A 17,558-nucleotide genomic window follows, 5' to 3' on the forward strand; every position below is an offset into this window, starting at 1 on the left:
AGTTTCCTTTGGCTCTTAGCATATGACCAAAGTACTAAATATTGACTGCAGAGGACAGTGATAGGTACCTAAAAGATCCACAATGATGGAGTTGCCCAGCAGAAGTGAGAATCCCATCAGCACCCAGGGAAGAAAGGGTGCCTGGAAATTCAGCAGACCAAAGAAATTCATGCGGACGTGTGGGTTTCGCCGACTCCACACGTACACCAGCATGATAGTGAAGGCTTGGCCCAGGAACACCAGACTCACAAAAGTCCCAAATATCTGAAACCTTGTTAAAGAATATGGCAAAGAAATTAACTTTGGACAAACTGATTATTGTGAGGACTGAACTTACTCGTGCCAAACTAGGGCATACAAGGAGGGTCATTTCACAATTACAGCATTAACTCTGGATGAAAGAAATTAAGACGAAGATTGTTGGAGCTATATACAGTGGTGTGAAAAAGTGTTTGCCCCCTTCCTCATTTCCTGTTCCTTTGCATGTGTGTCACACTTAAGTGTTTCGGAACATCAAACCAATTTAAACAAAAGTCAAGGACAACACAAGTAAACACAAAATGCAATTTGTAAATGAAGGTGTTTATTATTAAAGGAGAAAAAAAATCCAAACCATCATGGCCCTGTGTGAAAAAGTGATTGCCCCCCTTGTTAAAACATACTATAACTGTGGTTGTCCACACCTGAGTTCAATTTCTCTAGCCACACCCAGGCCTGATTATTGCCACACCTGTTCACAATCAAGGCATCACTTAAATAGGAGCTGCTTGACACAGTAAGGTCCACCAGAAGATCCTTAAAAGCTACACATCATGCCGAGACCCAAAGAAATTCAGGAACAATTGAGAAAGAAAGTAATTGAGATCTATCAGTCTGGAAAGGGTTATAAAGCCATTTCCAAAGCTTTGGGAATCCAGCGAACCACAGTGAGAGCCATTATCCACAAATGGCGAAGACATGGAACAGTGGTGAACCTTCCCAGGAGTGGCCGGCCGCCCAAAATTACCCCAAGAGCGCAGCGACGACTCATCCAAGAGGTCACAAAAGACCCCACAACAACGTCCAAAGAACTGCAGGCCTCACTTGCCTCAGTTAAGGTCAGCGTTCATGCCTCCACCATCAGGAAAAGACTGGGCAAAAATGGCCTGCATGGCAGAGTTCCAAGGAGAAAACCACTGCTGAGCAAAAAGAACATCAAAGCTCGTCTCAATTTCTCCAGAACACATCTTGATGATCCCCAAGACTTTTGGGACAACATTCTGTGGACCGATGAGACAAAAGTGGAACTCTTTGGAAGGTGTGTGTCCAAGTATATCTGGCGTAGAAGGAACACTGCATTTCATAAAAAGAACATTATACCAACTGTAAAATATGGTGGTGGCAGTGTGATGGTCTGGGGCTGTTTTGCTGCTTCAGGACCTGGAAGACTTGCCGTGATAAAAGGAACTATGAATTCTGCTGTCTACCAAGAGATCCTGAAGGAGAATGTCCGACCATCTGTTCGTGTACTCAAGCTGAAACGAACTTGGGTTCTGCAGCAGGACAATGATCCTAAACACACCAGCAAGTCCACCACCGAATGGCTGAAGAAAAACAAAATGAAGACTTTGGAGTGGCCTAGCCAAAGTCCTGACCTGAATCCTATTGAGATGTTGTGGTATGACCTTAAAAAGGCCGTTCATGCTCGAAAACCCTCTAATGTAACTGAATTAGGACAATTCTGCAAAGATGAGTGGGCCAAAATTCCTCCAGGACGCTGTAAAAGCCTCATTGCACGTTATCGCAAACGCTTGGTTGCAGTTGTTGCTGCTAAGGGTGGCCCAACCAGTTATTAGGTTTAGGGGGCAATCACTTTTTCACACAGGGCCATGATGGTTTGGATTTTTTTTCTCCTTTAATGATAAACACCTTCATTTACAAATTGCATTTTGTGTTTACTTGTGTTGTCCTTGACTATTGTTTAAATTGGTTTGATGTTCCGAAACACTTAAGTGTGACAAACATGCAAAGGAACAGGAAATGAGGAAGGGGGCAAACACTTTTTCACACCACTGTAGTTGGATTTCAGTGAAGCATAACTGACCATGAAGTTGTTATTGAATGAGTTCAATTGTTTGGCTTACAACCTTCTGCAGTTATATATAATATATAATATACAATATATGGTAGTTATTAATATTATATGGTGGTTAGGGAATAAGTGGCATGCCGACTTCATGTGGTCCACAGCAATAGCGCCATAATGACAGTAAGAATTGTCATGTGCTGGTGGGTAGAGCTGTCCCGAATATCACTTCTGATGCCTTGAAGCTTTGGTGGGAAGTACTCAAATATATTTTGAAGCTTTGTCTGTGGGACTTTTGAAATGATTGCATATCGCTAGTTAACAGGGACTACCACTAACAATGGGCATCTGGCACACCACCAGTATAGGACTGTGAAAAGAATGTTGCACACAGCAGCAGAATATAATTACTGGCAGCATACTATGGAGACGGGATTGCTGCACAATTTTAAATTAAATGGAATGCTTTTTAAGACCTTTTTAAGATCCTGACAGAAAATGTAATACCCTCTCCAGATCAAACAAATGCACATTAGGGCTGAGCTTTGTTTTACATCAACTTGACAATATTAATAGAAATATTTTTTTCTGGATATTTTTGGAACGTTATATAACAATCATATGAATTTTTTTATTTAAGTAACCAAAATAAAAACTCTGAACATTATTATACAGATTCTAGCAACTATCAGAAATTACTTTTTTTCCACTTGCTTTGTATCTTCTCTTAAAAAACCCTGGCCAACTCTCCACAGCTTAGCATTATCTGTACTGTTTTGTGTACTTATTTAATCCTGTTACCTTCATTAGAGCAGGGGCCTGTTTCACAAAACCAAGATCAGGGATTCCTGGATGAATTTAGTCTTGACTCGGTTTCACGAAAGCGGAGGCACATAAATCACCATGGAGATTTATTCTGTGCAGCTAGCCTGCTCCCGACCAGGCTAACAGCCAGGATTTATTTAATCCTGGAGCCTTTTCTGATCACCCAGCAGTGGTTTTACCCTATTGTTATCAGCCTGGATTAAAATACAACAGGTGCATATTGCTGTTCATTTAATTATTTAAAGTTGTGACCATTATTTTTTTCATTGCTACTGTTATATTGCTGTATGAAATAAAAAAAAATTCAAATGTGTTTTAAATGAAGTGTTACTAAGTGTTACAATACATACAATGCTGTACATGTGTGTTTCTATAGTTGAACAATGCACCTTGAATTGTTTTAGTTGATTAATTGTTTTTTTTAATTCTTTGACAATAAGGATCATGTTTGTTCCGCTTCCATGTGCATTGTATTTGGCATTCTTAGCACACAATTTGTGTTGTCCAGTAAACTGGGACTATAATTTGGGAGGATTGTACAATTTTAAGAACATATCCTAATTGTACAATCCTCCCAAATGATAGTCTTAGTTCACTGTACAAGTAACTATATAGTGATGTATGCTACTGTACATTCATGTAACAGGGAGAGGACACCCCAATGGTTTTTGACCTTATATTTTGCTGGGGGGATATAACCGATGAATATACTCCGTTCCATTCATGTTTACAGTGTGCATGGAATTTATCACTTTATTATCTTTATAGTTTCTATTAGAGTCCAATTTCTTCAGTGTCTTTATTTTCTATGTCCATATATATGAGGGAGCAAGGCACATAATATGTAGAGAAGGAAACTCGTCTTCTATAAAAAAAAAAAAAAAAGTGTGGCAGATAATAGCAGACAGACTGAATGATATATCTAAAAATATACATTTAAGAACTACTGCTCTTAACTGAAACCATTCAATGAGTCACTGTCATTTGCAAAAACGAACAGCTGTGCACTTTGCATTAAAAGCGAGCAGTGGAAGTTAATATGACTTAGTACATTTATATTTTAGCCCATGAGAGAGAGGGAGAGGAATAGAGTGAAAGACATATTTACGCATCATATTCTAGCGTTGTAAAAAATTGATCTTCATGGTAAATTTCCTGAGTAATCTTATCTTATGCTTACTTTTAAGGCAAAGAGTACAACTGTTAATTTGTGCAAATGATTAGTAGTCTAATCCTTGAATGGAATGATTATGACGGCTTCGATTCACTGCCGTGATCAGTTATTTAGGCTACAATTACGCATTCAGTTGGTCCGTGATCGTCTGCTACACTTTCTCTCGCTGTTTCATTACAGCGGCCGTGTTTCTTTTCTTTTTATACAAATAATGTATTTCACGTCATCCTACTTCCACAAGAAGCTGCTGCTCACTCTGTATAAAGTATGTACAATGCGTATTCTCCATTTTGGCATCAGTAAATCTGTGATCGACCTTGCGGTCTTTTGAGGAAAGCCGTGGACGCGCATCTATCTTAATTACTTCAGCCTGGCTCAACCTAGTCGCTCCTCCTCAGCCTGGCTTGGCCTTCGTGAAACGCACCAAACCAGAATGCACAGATTAAACTAAGTCAAGCCTCGCTTTATCAGTTATCCTGGATTTATATATTCTGCTTTCGTGAAACAGGCCCCTGGTGGCCTGTGGAGAACCAATCAAAACAATATGGGAAAAATATTTCTCATGCAACCAAGCATCACCTCAACATTTTAAAACCTACCATAATTAAATCCTTGTCATCCTAAATTCTCAAAATGTATGTATAAAGCATATGCCACTAAAACAAGATGGGCATGCCACTTTTTGCTCCACTCAGCATTACAAACCCCAATTCCAATGAAGTCGGGACGTTGTTTAAAACGTAAATAAAAACAATATAATGATTTACCAATCCTTTTCAACCAATATGCAATTTAATACACTACAAAGACAATATATTTAATGTTAATGTTCACTGATAAACATTGTTTTTTTTTGCGAATATTCACTAATTTTGAATTTGATGTCTGCAACACATTCCAAAAAAGCTGGGACAGGGGCAACAAACACAAAAAACACCCATTTGTTTGTGTGGCCGTGTTTGGCTCAGTGGGTAAAGCAGGCGTGAATATACTGAGAGGTTTATGCCTCGACGCAGAGGTCCAGGGTTCGAATCCGACCTGTGACGATTTCCTGCATGTCTTCCCCCTCTAGCTGTCCTGTCAAAAATTAAAGGTGGAAAAGCTTTAATTGGAAAAGGAGCATCCCAAAAGGCTCAGTCGGTCACAAGCAAGGATGGGGCGAGGTTCACCGCTTTGTGAACAACTGCGTGAGCAAATAGTCCATGAGTTTCAGAACGTTTCTTTTCTATCAACGTACAATTGCAAGGAATTTAGGGATTTCACCATCTAAAGTCCATAATATCAAAAGATCCAGAGAATCTGGAGAAATCTCTGCATGTAAGCGGCAAGGCTGAAAACCAACATTGAATGCCCGTGACCTTCGATCCCTCAGGCGGCCCAGCATTACAAACCGACATCATTATGTAAAGGATATATTACCACGTGGGCTCAGGAACACTTCGGAAAAACATTGTCCGTTAACGCAGTTCGTTGCTACATCTACAAGTGCAAGTTAAAACTCTGACATGCAAAGCGAAAGCCATATATTAACAATACCCAGAAACACCACCGGCTTCTCTGGGCCCGAGCTCTTCTGAGATGGACTGACACAAAGTGGAAAAGTGTACTGTGGTCTAACAAGTCAACATTTTAAATTGGGAATCATGGACCTCATGTCCTCCGGGCCAAAGAGGAAAAGGACCGTCCAGATTGTTATCAGCGCAAAATCCAAAAGCCAGCATCTGTGATGGTATGGGGGTATGTTAGTGCCCATGGCATGGGTAACTTGCACATCTGTGAAGGCACCATTAATTCTGAAAGGTACATACAAGTTTTGGAGCAACACATGCTGCCATCCAAGCAATGTCTTTTTCAAGTCCCTGCTAATTTCAGCAAAGCAATGCTAAGCCACATTCTGCATGTGTTACAACAATGTGGCTTCATACTAAAAGAGTGTGGGTACTAGACTGGCCTGCCTGCAGTCCAGATCTGTCTCCCATTGAAAATATGCGGCACATTATAAAGCGCAAAATACGACAACGGAGACCCCGGACTGTTGGGCAACTGAAGTCGTACCTCAAGCAAGAATGTGGAAGAATTCCACCAAAAAAGCTTTAACAATAAGTGTCTTCAGTTCCCAAACGCTTATTGAGTGTTATTAAGAGGAAAGGTGATTTAACACAGTGGTAAACATGCCCCTGACCCAGCTTTTTTGGAACGTGTTGCAGGCATCAAATTCAAAATGACTGAATATTTGAACAAAATAAAAAAACAGTTTCAGTTTGAACATTAAATATCTTGTCTTTGTAGTGTATTCAATTTAATATAGGTTGAAAAGGATTTACAAATCATTGCATTGTTTTTATTTACGTTTTAAACAACGTCCCAACTTCATTGGAATTGGAGTTTGTAATTTAGCAGCAAAGATTCAGGTGCAAAGTATCCCACAAGCTAGTGGTTAGGAAATCTGTAGTTTCATAAAACTCTACTCCATGTACACAGTACAAGTGCATTGTATTGTTTATGGGCCAATACTAAGTAGCTACCACCTTGGTAGCCCGTAATGAATTAGTAATTAAAAGATGCAGTGAGTGAAATTCTTACTAACCCATAATAACATCACACACAAACACACTATATATGGAGATTAAAGGGCACCATTAACTGTACCAGAGAGCTTTCAATGTTGAGGTCAAAATAAGTAATAAATGAGTTTCTGGTCATTGAATTGTAAATACCTCATTATCCGTACATAAAACTTATTTTTTAATGACACATAAATGGGAAGGATACAGTCATCAGAAGTCCACCAAAGAGGAACATGAAGACAAAGTCAGCTGTGCGTCCCCTGAAAGAGCCCTCCTCTAGCATACGACAGTATCTGTACCTGAAATCGAATGGTTAAGGAAATCTACACAGAAACACTGCCAAAATCGTTAAACAGATTTCATCATCACCACCTAAAGTCTATTATTTTGTTTGTGTCACTGGTTTAGATAATTGTGCATCTTACAGTGAAGTGAAGTTTCATCATCTCCGAAACCACATACAGCCTTTCCCTGTGAAACAGAAAGTATGCAAACACACTTCACATGCTAAATGAAGTGAAACATGGAACTGAGAAGGATACAGAAAAATCATATTGAACAGGAAATTGAAGCCAACTGGACCAAAAAACAGGAAGTTGGTTATTAGTCGCCATACCTATAAAAAGATAAGAACCAAACAAATCATTATCCGGCGAGGCACTACTGGCAGCTTAGCGTGAATCTCCACATACAGTACTAGTTCTGTCCAATTCACACAAAACTTGGGCCGGTGTTACAGTCACATTGTTTGTTATCCTCTGCCGCCATGGTATCAGAAATAAGGCAGGCGCACAACAGGGTTTCCGCTATGTACACGTAGGGCACACAGCCGCTCCTTCAGCTGTTTATGAAAAGTCATAATTACACGACTCTGCAGAGCAGTCTGCTCTACTGAACTCAAGCGAACTGTCATCTGCTCTCTCTCCCCTTTAGGGTGAGCAACTGGAACAGTGACAGGACGTCTTCACTCACAAAGTCATGGCAACCAAATAAACAGCAGGATGAGAACACTTAATAAAATCTTAGGCAAAGTGACAAACCGCGATGAAAGCCGCGACATGAAATCCGCACTCACGTGGGTCCCGTGAAATATGACAGCTATAGGTTATTGGAAAATAGCATTGTTGACACTGGATTTGATGAATTTACGGTTTATCAGACCCCAGATGAGACCAGGACGCTGCGGTCCCTCTGCCTTTGACTCCCGCTGCAGGAGACGCTGTATTCCTCCGATACGCTGTATTAACGTTACTGTTTAAACCGTTTTCCAGGTTAGTGGGGGTTCATACCGCCCAAAACCAACATGAAAAACTTAGAAATGTCCAGTCAGTGTTTTGTTGTTAAATTGTGTGTAAAATGAGCGGTGAAGTTGAATCACGAGTTTCAGGTAACGGCACCCTACGGACTACGGTACCGTCTATTTGCTGGATGGTTTCAAGCTAACGGTCGGTAGCTAACATTAGCAGATAAGCCTGTTGACAGCGACATTATTGTTCATATTTTGGCACAATTTTTCTGACCGTAGTAGTGTCATAGTGACTGAAGTGTGATGCGAGATGCTAAAAAACGACACGCTGTTTTCAGGTAACGTTTTGATTGTTTGGATTTTATTCCAGTGCATTTTTTGTTAACAGAGACTGAGAGTCCATTTTATTTATTGTTTTTGGTTGTTTTGTTCATTTATTGTGGATATTTTAAATGTCTTCCAGTTCCAGTGTTAAATATTCTTTAGAAATAAAGCTTTGAAAAGGTTTACCTGCATTATTATGGCATTATCATTATATTAGATGAAAATGGTTTCTCAACGACAATATTGTTTATCGCAATTATTTCTGGGACAATTTATCATCCAGCTAAATTTGTTATCGTGACAGGCCTAGTTATTTCTCGATAGAAGTAACAAAATATGAGATAAAATGCCAAACATATCAGATACCTAAATATGATGTTCTGAAACGTTTCCGCCATCTTGAATGATTTTCTTCAACTCGAGCAACCAACGTACATACGTCACTCTGCCCTCATGCTGCCTCACTCCGATTGGCAGTTGCTTTGTCACATCGCTCAGCATTTGCATAAAATAGACTTCTTGTCTATTTCAGCACCGCTTTGCTCGTGGCAGCGGCAAGCTCGTCGCTGCCAAACGGCCACTCCCATTGAAAATGAATGGCAGCCTGTCGCTTTGTCCCTGTCTCTTGTAGCTAATGTGACTGTAGAGTTAGGCTTTTTACAAAATTTGGTGCATATTGGGCACAAGGTGGATCTTTTACACAAAGTTTAAAAATATGTCAAAGCTTCTTTTTACATTACATTATGTGATAAACCACTAAAAATCTAGGATGATGGATGCCTGTTCTTATTTCGTCAAAAATTAATTTACACTATCTAAATGTAACATCCTCTAACACTGATTTAGATTAAACTCCAACTGAAATCACATTAAGTAATCCTTTTTGTAGTCAAAAATAATTCCAGCTAGGGCTGTCCCAAACCATATTTAACGATTAATCTAGCAATTATTTTTTTTATTAGTCGATTAATCTAACCATTGCTCCATTATTAACAATTTACACAAAACAAATTTCAATAAGGTTAAAATCTCTATTTATTAAAATTGTTTAACACTGTACCGTAAAATAAATTTTTAGTGCAACCTGAAGCCAGATGTAGGCTATCAATCCAACCACAAAATAAAGTCACTTTCAGGAGGAATACAAAAATAAAAACTTAAAGTAAACAGAGCAAGTGCAAAAAGAGTAGCCTGTATTTTTAACAGTATGTAAAATAATGAATAAACTCTTGTTTAACATCCAAGCTCTTCTCCCTTTAATTTAACTTTAATTATTTGTATCTAAAGGCTGGTTAAGCACTGTAGGGGAGGAGAAGTTGGACAGTTTTTTTTGTCTCGTTCCAGTGATTGGCACATCTGGGTGATGGTGTTGGATATGCGTTAGCATGTTAGATGTATTTTCACTCACATACCCAACAACTGCTGAACAACGGCAACACACAGTCCTCGGCTTATCCACCACTCTCTCGCCTGTAGCCTACTACTGTAATTGACCCGAAGACCGAAGTTTTCGAGGCGGGGACGGCACCAGGTGGGATGGCATGAGACGAGATGGCATGACACGGGACGCTCCAGGCTGCAGCCATACAGTCTCGAAGTTTTCCCAAACTTGCAACCTTAAAGAGGCCGGCAGGTCCTCTAACTCTTGTGGGTCGCCACCGCTCGCCATACTCGTCCTTTCGTGCTGCCATCTCTGACTCACTCACTGGACCTTCAACCGGACAAAAACTTGCATGTAGGCGGAGTTCGGCTAGCTTCAGAGCTAAGGCGTGGCTACAGATTAGGTGTCCCTAGAACTTGCGTATCTAATGCTGCTTTCTATTTACCTCGGAACTGGGAATGACGTCATACCCCAGTTGAACGCGTTCTATGTAAAAGTCGGAATTTCATTGTTTTCATTAGCTCTAGCCCGGTTAGCTATTGTTAGCACTACCAGTTGATAACAACGCATTACACCATTTTTTGTGCATGCAAACAGCGCAACAACATGTCCACAGATGGAAGTTGGACATGCCTGTGTGAATGACTGATTTAGTGACACAAATAACCGTGGATTTCCACCAGATGCGGAACGGCTGCGTTCCGACTGCGTCCCAGCTCCGGAGAAGATAAGCAGAGCTTCTATTTTTGCCTGACGTTGAGAGCTCCGCAGCAATTCAGCACACGGCAGATTGCGGGACAGGAAGTCGAGCACAGAAGCAAAATAAAACATCCGGTTAATTTTCAAAATAAAATACACTGTGCTCACTGCGGATCATATTTCCCTGCACTACATCTTGAAAACACAGCACAGAGCTGTTTCCCCTCTACTCCTCTGGATGGAAACTAACTGTTGAGGGTTTTGTGGTTCTATTCTACGTGAATTTGCGTGAACTTGTGGGTCCTCGTGACTACAGCTGTCAGTCATGGCCGCAGCCGTGCCGCAACAAATCCGGACCTGGTGGGTATTGACAGACGGCGGAGCACGCAGCCGACACGCAGCGGAGCTGGTCCGCAGCCATTACACATCTGGTGAAAAGGAGGAGTGAGACAGAAATGCTTATAACTTTATGTTACTGCAGCTTTCACAACTGTTGATACAGGGGGCAGCCATGTTGCTGCGAGGTTGTCCGAGTTCCGAGCTCGTAAATCCGACGTCAGGGTGTGTGTTTCCGACTTTGACCATGTTAAAACCGAGTTCCGAGGTAATTAGAACACGGCATAACAGTAGTTCCGCATTTCATTAGTTCCACATTACAATAATTAATTTGCACGCAAGTTTTATTTATTTAGTGACGAGTCAACGCATTTAAGTAATCGATGACGTTGTAGAAGGGTATGTGTGTTTGACTGACAAGCAGCCAGGAGTAACATTTTTTTTTTTTTTTTCTTGGATAAGAAGGAGAATTTAGCAGGAAAGCTTATGTGGTTGTTGTTGGGTCCACTTGCTCTTGTGTTGTGTAGCAAGCTGTCATTTAATGCAATACTATGCGCACCATCATGAAACCGATACATTTCTCCCTTTTGGTTTCTGTTTTTTGTTCTAAAAATGAGAAAATGGTACAAGTGATTTCCAGAAAACATACTATATAGCAGATGTACCTGTAGCAGACAAATCAATGCAATCTACTTTCAGCGGAACTTTAACACTACTTTCTGGTTAACTTAGACGGTAAGTAGCTGAGGTTATTAAGGCTGTAAAGTGTATGAAATGTTACAGTGCCCAGTACAGTTACATGTGCCCTGAATCCTCCTGAGGATGAAGATGAGCAGTGGGTTAGATTACTCACCTGGTAATTCTTTAGAATCAAATCCGGATTGAAGTATAGCTGAAATGGTGTGATGATCTCTAGTTGCTGTGAGAAAAGATAAAACAAACATGTTAACGATGATAAGAATAATGAAAAACAGTCTTTCCTCTAAGATTTCAATCAGCAGCGGGGGAAAATTGTGGATCCGGTAGAAAGTTGGGGCGGTCAGGGATCTTTCCCTTGGTGTGTCTCAAATCACGCACTTCTGTATAAGTACAGAAGTACAGAAATAGCTAGGGTAAGCCCTTTTGAGTACATAGTGTGTTCACACTGCCATACTCGTTGTATGGCAGTGCCATATTTAAAGACTGTCCAGTGAAGTTCACAGACAGTGTTTAAAAAGTGCTTTTTAGTCCATGAGCCAGGGCCCCAAATTTGGGCCATCGGTATCATCTGGGGGGACAAAGGCTCATAGTGATTTTTGGCAAGGTATACACCCCTAGTACTAGAAAAATCACGATAGCAGTGCAGGCGTGGTAGCAAATCACTTTTTTTCAGCTCATGAAGTTACTAACCCCCTAAGATAAATTACGTTTTTGAAATCTGGTGTATATCTGGTTTAGGCTCATGGTAGGGATATTGTCAATATTCTATAATATGGTGCTTGGTATCGTTGGAAAGGGGACCTTTTAGGCTTTCATTTAAGCCCAGAACTGAATCTGTCTGACAATCACAGAGGTCACATGACTTCTTTAAACGAGAAATAACACACATTTTCTCCCAATTTCCGCCTAAACTGTATGCTTTATTTTATCCCTGGGGCATGACAGAACACCAGGGACACAAAACTCAACAACTTCAATACTCAAGGCACTCTGATGATTCAGAAAATGTACAATATACCCATACTATTTATATGTGAGAGCCTTAAATTAGACTTATGCAGCCAGCACAAGTCTTCAAAATAGAATGGAGCCAATAGAATGGACAAATAGAATACCCTATTAGTCCAGGGCCATATGGCCTCTTTATTCATGTACAGTTGTAATAAAAAGTAATTGTTTCAATAGTCTTGTCAACATAACACTTGTAAGTGGTTTAACAAAATGCTTCTATCATGTATTTTGATATTCAGCCACTTTCAATTAGAATGTCAGAAAGTAGCTCATGCACGTAATGTCGATGTATTTTGACACGGTTTTGTCAGTTTTGTGAAAAGATCGTTGGTTCAGTTGACTAGTTATAACAACACTACCAACTATACCATCTTCAGTCAACTTCCAATGAGTTCCAGGGGTATTAAATGCAAGTACAACATACTTTTTCTCATGTGCTTGTGAATTGATGGGGAATAGACAGAGGGAGATTATACCTATAGTAGGGGAGGGCGATATATATCGTCTACGATAATATTGTTGTTGTTGTTGTGTTAACGATGTGCAAATTGACATTGTCAGGTATTTAAATTACTTAGAAAATAACACTTCAAAACACGCATTGGAACGCTACACATTCACTAATGTCAACAAAGATGGCGGCGTGCGATTGTGCAGCGGCTGTTAGCTCTCCTGTCGGTGTCTATTTATACAAGTACAGCCACACTGACCTAATCAATATAGGACTATGATACAACACAGCCGTTACAGGAGCCTTCCAGGCGGCTCATAACGTCCCGGAGGATCTAGCCAGACCGGACGCTCCATGGATTGTTGTCGGCATCTAGCACGCTGAGCTAGCTACCGGCAGGATCAAGACAAGAACTCCGGCAAGACCAGAGGAGGAGGACTGCATTTTTTGTGCAAAATGATGGAGTACCGACCGCAGGATTGTTGCCCAGCACTGCTCACCTGACCTGGAAGCCCTGTTGGTAATATACAGGCCATTGTATTTACCACGAAAACAGCACACCGCCGTCTACACAGCCCCCGATGCCAACGTTAGCACAAGTTTGGCTCACTGCTAACCATAGTGTACAATCTGCAGCGCGATCACCTGGAGGTGATACATATTGTAGCAGGGGACTTTAACAAGGCATCCTGTCTGTACATCCAAGCTTTTTCCAGCATGTAGATTGTGCTACTAGAGGGAAGAACACACTAGACCATGTATACTCTAACATCAAGAAAGCATACAGAACTGCTCCTTTCCCTCACCTGGGCCAGTCTGATCACATCCAACTGCTCCTGATCCCAGCATACACCAGATCACACCCAACTACTCCTGATCCCTGCATACATCAGATCACATCTAACTACTCCTGATCCCAGCATACACCAGATCACACCCAACTACTCCTGATCCCAGCATGCATCAGTCAGATCACATCTAACTACTCCTGATCCCTGCATACATCAGATCACATCCAACTACTCCTGATCCCAGCATGCATCAGATCACATCCAACTACTCCTGATCCCAGCATAGATCAGGAGTAGTTGGATGTGATCTGATGCATGCTGGGATCAGGAGTAGTTGGATGGGAGAAAGCTGGGTGGGTACAGACTTTAAGGATGCCTTGTTAAAGTCCTCTGCTACAATATGTATCCCCTCCAGGTGATCGCGCTGCAGTTTGTACACTATGGTTAGCAGTGAGCCAAACTTGTGCCAATGTTGGCATCGGGGGCTATGTACAGTGGCGGTTTTTGGCACGGGCGAACCGGGCAGCTGCCCGGGGCGGCATGTCACATGGGGGGCGGCACGAAGCTTAAAAAAAGTAAATAAATCCCCTGCGCCGCGAAGCGTATTTCTGTTCTCTATCCTTTCACTGTGTGGGGAATTGGCAGATCAGCGTCCCCTTGCAGTTGCAGGCGCCCTGCTTGCCGAGAGAGGTCAACACCCCCCACTTTCAAAATGAAATGGACTAGTCCGTAACAGTGCGCCGCAGCGCGAAAGATAAACACACGGTGACAGGAGAAATGGCTACACAGAGACGGAGCAAGACGAGCCTAAAACTCTCTTTTATGTCATATGGTCTAAACGCCAAAATTAAACAAAGTTACCCAAGAGGCCCAAATAAAAGAAAAAAGCGAAAAGACATGTTTTCGGCAGTAGCAGGACCTTCATCAGCTCCCGTGGCCAATGATAGTGGTGCTGGTGTCGGCTACAGTGATATGCACAGTGAGGACGAGACTTTAGGAGGAGAGGGACAGAGATGAGGGAGTGAGGGTACAACCTGCGGTAAGCACAACTCCTCTTAAAACACTTTGGCCCTTGATAAAACTGAGTGGTGCACAAACTGTTGATGAGAACACTACAACAATAAAAAAGTGGGAATGCTTTACTGTATAATTGCATTAGTAACCTATATAAAAGTTGCACATCATGCAAACGTTCTTAACGAGAATTGATGCTTTTCTATCTGCATTGACAGACAAAAACTCATGATGGACCTCTTGAAATTATAGCATAGGGCCTCTCGAAATGATATATATATATATATATATATATATATATATATATATATATATATATATATATATATATATATATATATCTTGTTTTATGATTTATTAGGAGTATACAGTTTTTGTGTATTAATAAATGGCACTTTGTTGAAGTATTTAATATGTCAACTCTCACTGATTCTTAATTACTCATTACATGGCATTAGTAGTTTTAGGTTGGTATACATATTCAGGGGAGCGCAAGGACAGGTACAGCTTTATCAATACTAGTTAAACAGTTGTACAGTTTATTCCCAACGTGTATATATTTTAAATTATTTGTTCTTATATTCTGTCCTATTATTTCATTTATATTGTGTGTGTGCAGCGTGTCTGATATTGTGCTGCTGCAACACTAGTATTTCCCATTTTTTTGGGATCAATAAAAATCTATCTATCTATCTATCTATCTATCTATCTATCGATCGTGGTGGGCCGGTCTGGGCCAAAATGCCAGGGCTGAGTTTTGGTCCCAGTCAGTCACTGTGGCTCAAGCAGAGAGGAGCTTTTCCAAACTGAAGTTGATCAAGTGTGCTGTTTTCGTGGTAAATAAAATGGCCTGTATATTACCAACAGGGCTCCCAGGTCAGGTGAGCAGTGCTGGGCAACGATCCTGCGGTCGGTACTCCATCATTCTGTACAAAAATACAGTCCTCCACCTCTGGTCTTGCCGGAGTTCTTGTCTCGATCCTGCCGGTAGCTTAGCCTGGCTAAACCCTGACGAACTTCCGGCAACTTTGAGATTTGCTCTGCAAGTCAGTCTGGCGAAGAGCCCATTCAAACCCATTTCCAATGTCCTCAAAATTGAGGCACCAATCACAATCGTTGAGGCGGGCTTTACACCAATCACAACCATTGAGGCGGGCTTTACGCAACAACGATAGCGTAGCGACGGCAAGCAGCTTTTTGATTACATTCAACATGACGGCTACCGAAGCTGTGCTTCACGTGCTCGGCCATGACCGGCAAGCGGCTGGTCAGTCTGACAATGCCGATTTCATGCAGGTCAACGCTACGATTAACTGACGACAGAAGTTATACGAGTTACAGTTCTCAAGGACGCACGCACACACGGACAGAGACACAGTCTCTTTTTCCTTTCTCTCAACTTCTCCGCCGTGTGTGGCGCGTAACCGCTCGCGGTGTGAAGCGTGCGTCGGCTCTATTCTCCCACATGTAGGGAACCTCGTGAATTAACCTGCAACATGTCAGCTGTTTGGAAATTCTTCAGCGTGTGTGCAGAAGATAAGTTTGCAATATGCAACACCTGCTGTAAGGAGAAAGTAGGGCGTGGAGGGACAACACCAAAAACCCAAAAAACATTTTTTTTAGTTGGATATTGGATGTGAAAAGCGTCACCAGATCGTTGGTCTGATTGGTTTAAGGACTATCCAATGGCCCCCTTTGGAAATGAATTGTCAATGAACCTTTCCCAGACCCACTCTCAGTTACAACTGAGAAGGGTCTGGTGTCAACCAGGCTACCGGTAGCTAGTTCAGTGTAGGCCTGTCACGATAACAAATTTTGCTGGACGATAAATTGTCCCAGAAATTATTGCGATAAACCATAATATTGTCATCGAGAGACCATTTGCATCTAATATAATGATAATGTCATAATAATAATAATAATAATACTACAGGTACACCTTTTCAAAGATCAATATACTTTTATTTTCTAAAGAATATTTAACACTGGAACTGGAAGACATTTTAAATATCCACAATATGTCTTTGATCTCCTTTGGTATGTCGTCTTTCACGCTGATGTACAGTTGTGGAATTGCCGTTTGTGACACGTTCTCAGACTAGAGACTCTGTACTACATTTTACAATTATTTAACACTAAATATTACATTTAAATAATATATAATTAATAAATAAAATCTATATGTATGGCTATCTGCGACGTGGCGAGTAAATACCAAAATAGTTCTGTTTTTCAGTCTTCATTTTGGCGAAGGTGCGGCTTCTGCTCCTCTTCAGGTCGGAGCTTCGTGGGGGCGGGCCGACACACACACACCCACACCCACACCCACACACACACACACACACACACACACACACACACCAACTCTGACATACTTTCCACACTCCGTGTCCGCGGACAGCTGTAGGCTTGTACCGTTAATGTTCTGTGCATTGTCGGACACATGCAGCCACTTTCCTGAAACCGCTTGCAAGACTGACGAGTCCAGCGGCGTGTATGTCCGAGCCCGTCTCCACAGTCTCCACCTGCAGGTTGTCATCTGTGTGGTTTGGAATGAAAGGAAGAAAACGGGACGCCGAGTAACACGGTGGATATCGCTCATATTTTTTTTTTTTTTTTTTGACGGCGCCTTAACTGCAAAGTGCTGCAGGAAACCCTGCTCCAACTCTCTCGCTCTCTCCGCCTGGAGTCCCGCCCACACAAAGACCATGCGACTGACAAGAGGGTTCACTCCTCGTTAAGGAACCGAACCGTGGTCCTCCAGTCTCTTTGGTAGAGAGAGAGGGAGAGACGAGGAAAACAAACAAGCATGCAAATGGAAATTATTGAGCTCATTTTTTTTTTATCATGCGATAACTTCGATTTATTGACTATTGCGACAGGCCTAGCTCAGTGTACTAGATGCTGACAACAATCCATGGATCGCCGGTCTGGCTAGGTCCTCCGGGACGTTATGAGCCGCCTGGAAGGCTCCT

At 41.5% G+C, this 17,558-nt stretch overlaps 1 protein-coding gene across 1 annotated transcript in view; it reads right to left on the reverse strand.

Annotated features, from left to right (window-relative positions):
- derl2 (derlin 2) overlaps positions 1-17,558 on the reverse strand; it is a 29,297-nt gene that overhangs the window by 8,796 nt on the left and 2,943 nt on the right. The window contains exons 2-5 of the mRNA XM_028602472.1: positions 11,471-11,536; positions 7,174-7,247; positions 6,837-6,930; positions 69-264 (exon numbers count right to left, since the gene is read on the reverse strand). Of these exons, the coding sequence (XP_028458273.1) occupies positions 69-264; positions 6,837-6,930; positions 7,174-7,247; positions 11,471-11,536 (430 nt within the window). The remainder of the gene's footprint in view (positions 1-68; positions 265-6,836; positions 6,931-7,173; positions 7,248-11,470; positions 11,537-17,558) is intronic.

This window comes from Perca flavescens, chromosome 16, assembly GCF_004354835.1.
Source record: "Perca flavescens isolate YP-PL-M2 chromosome 16, PFLA_1.0, whole genome shotgun sequence".
Classification (NCBI taxonomy): Eukaryota; Metazoa; Chordata; class Actinopteri; order Perciformes; family Percidae; genus Perca; species Perca flavescens.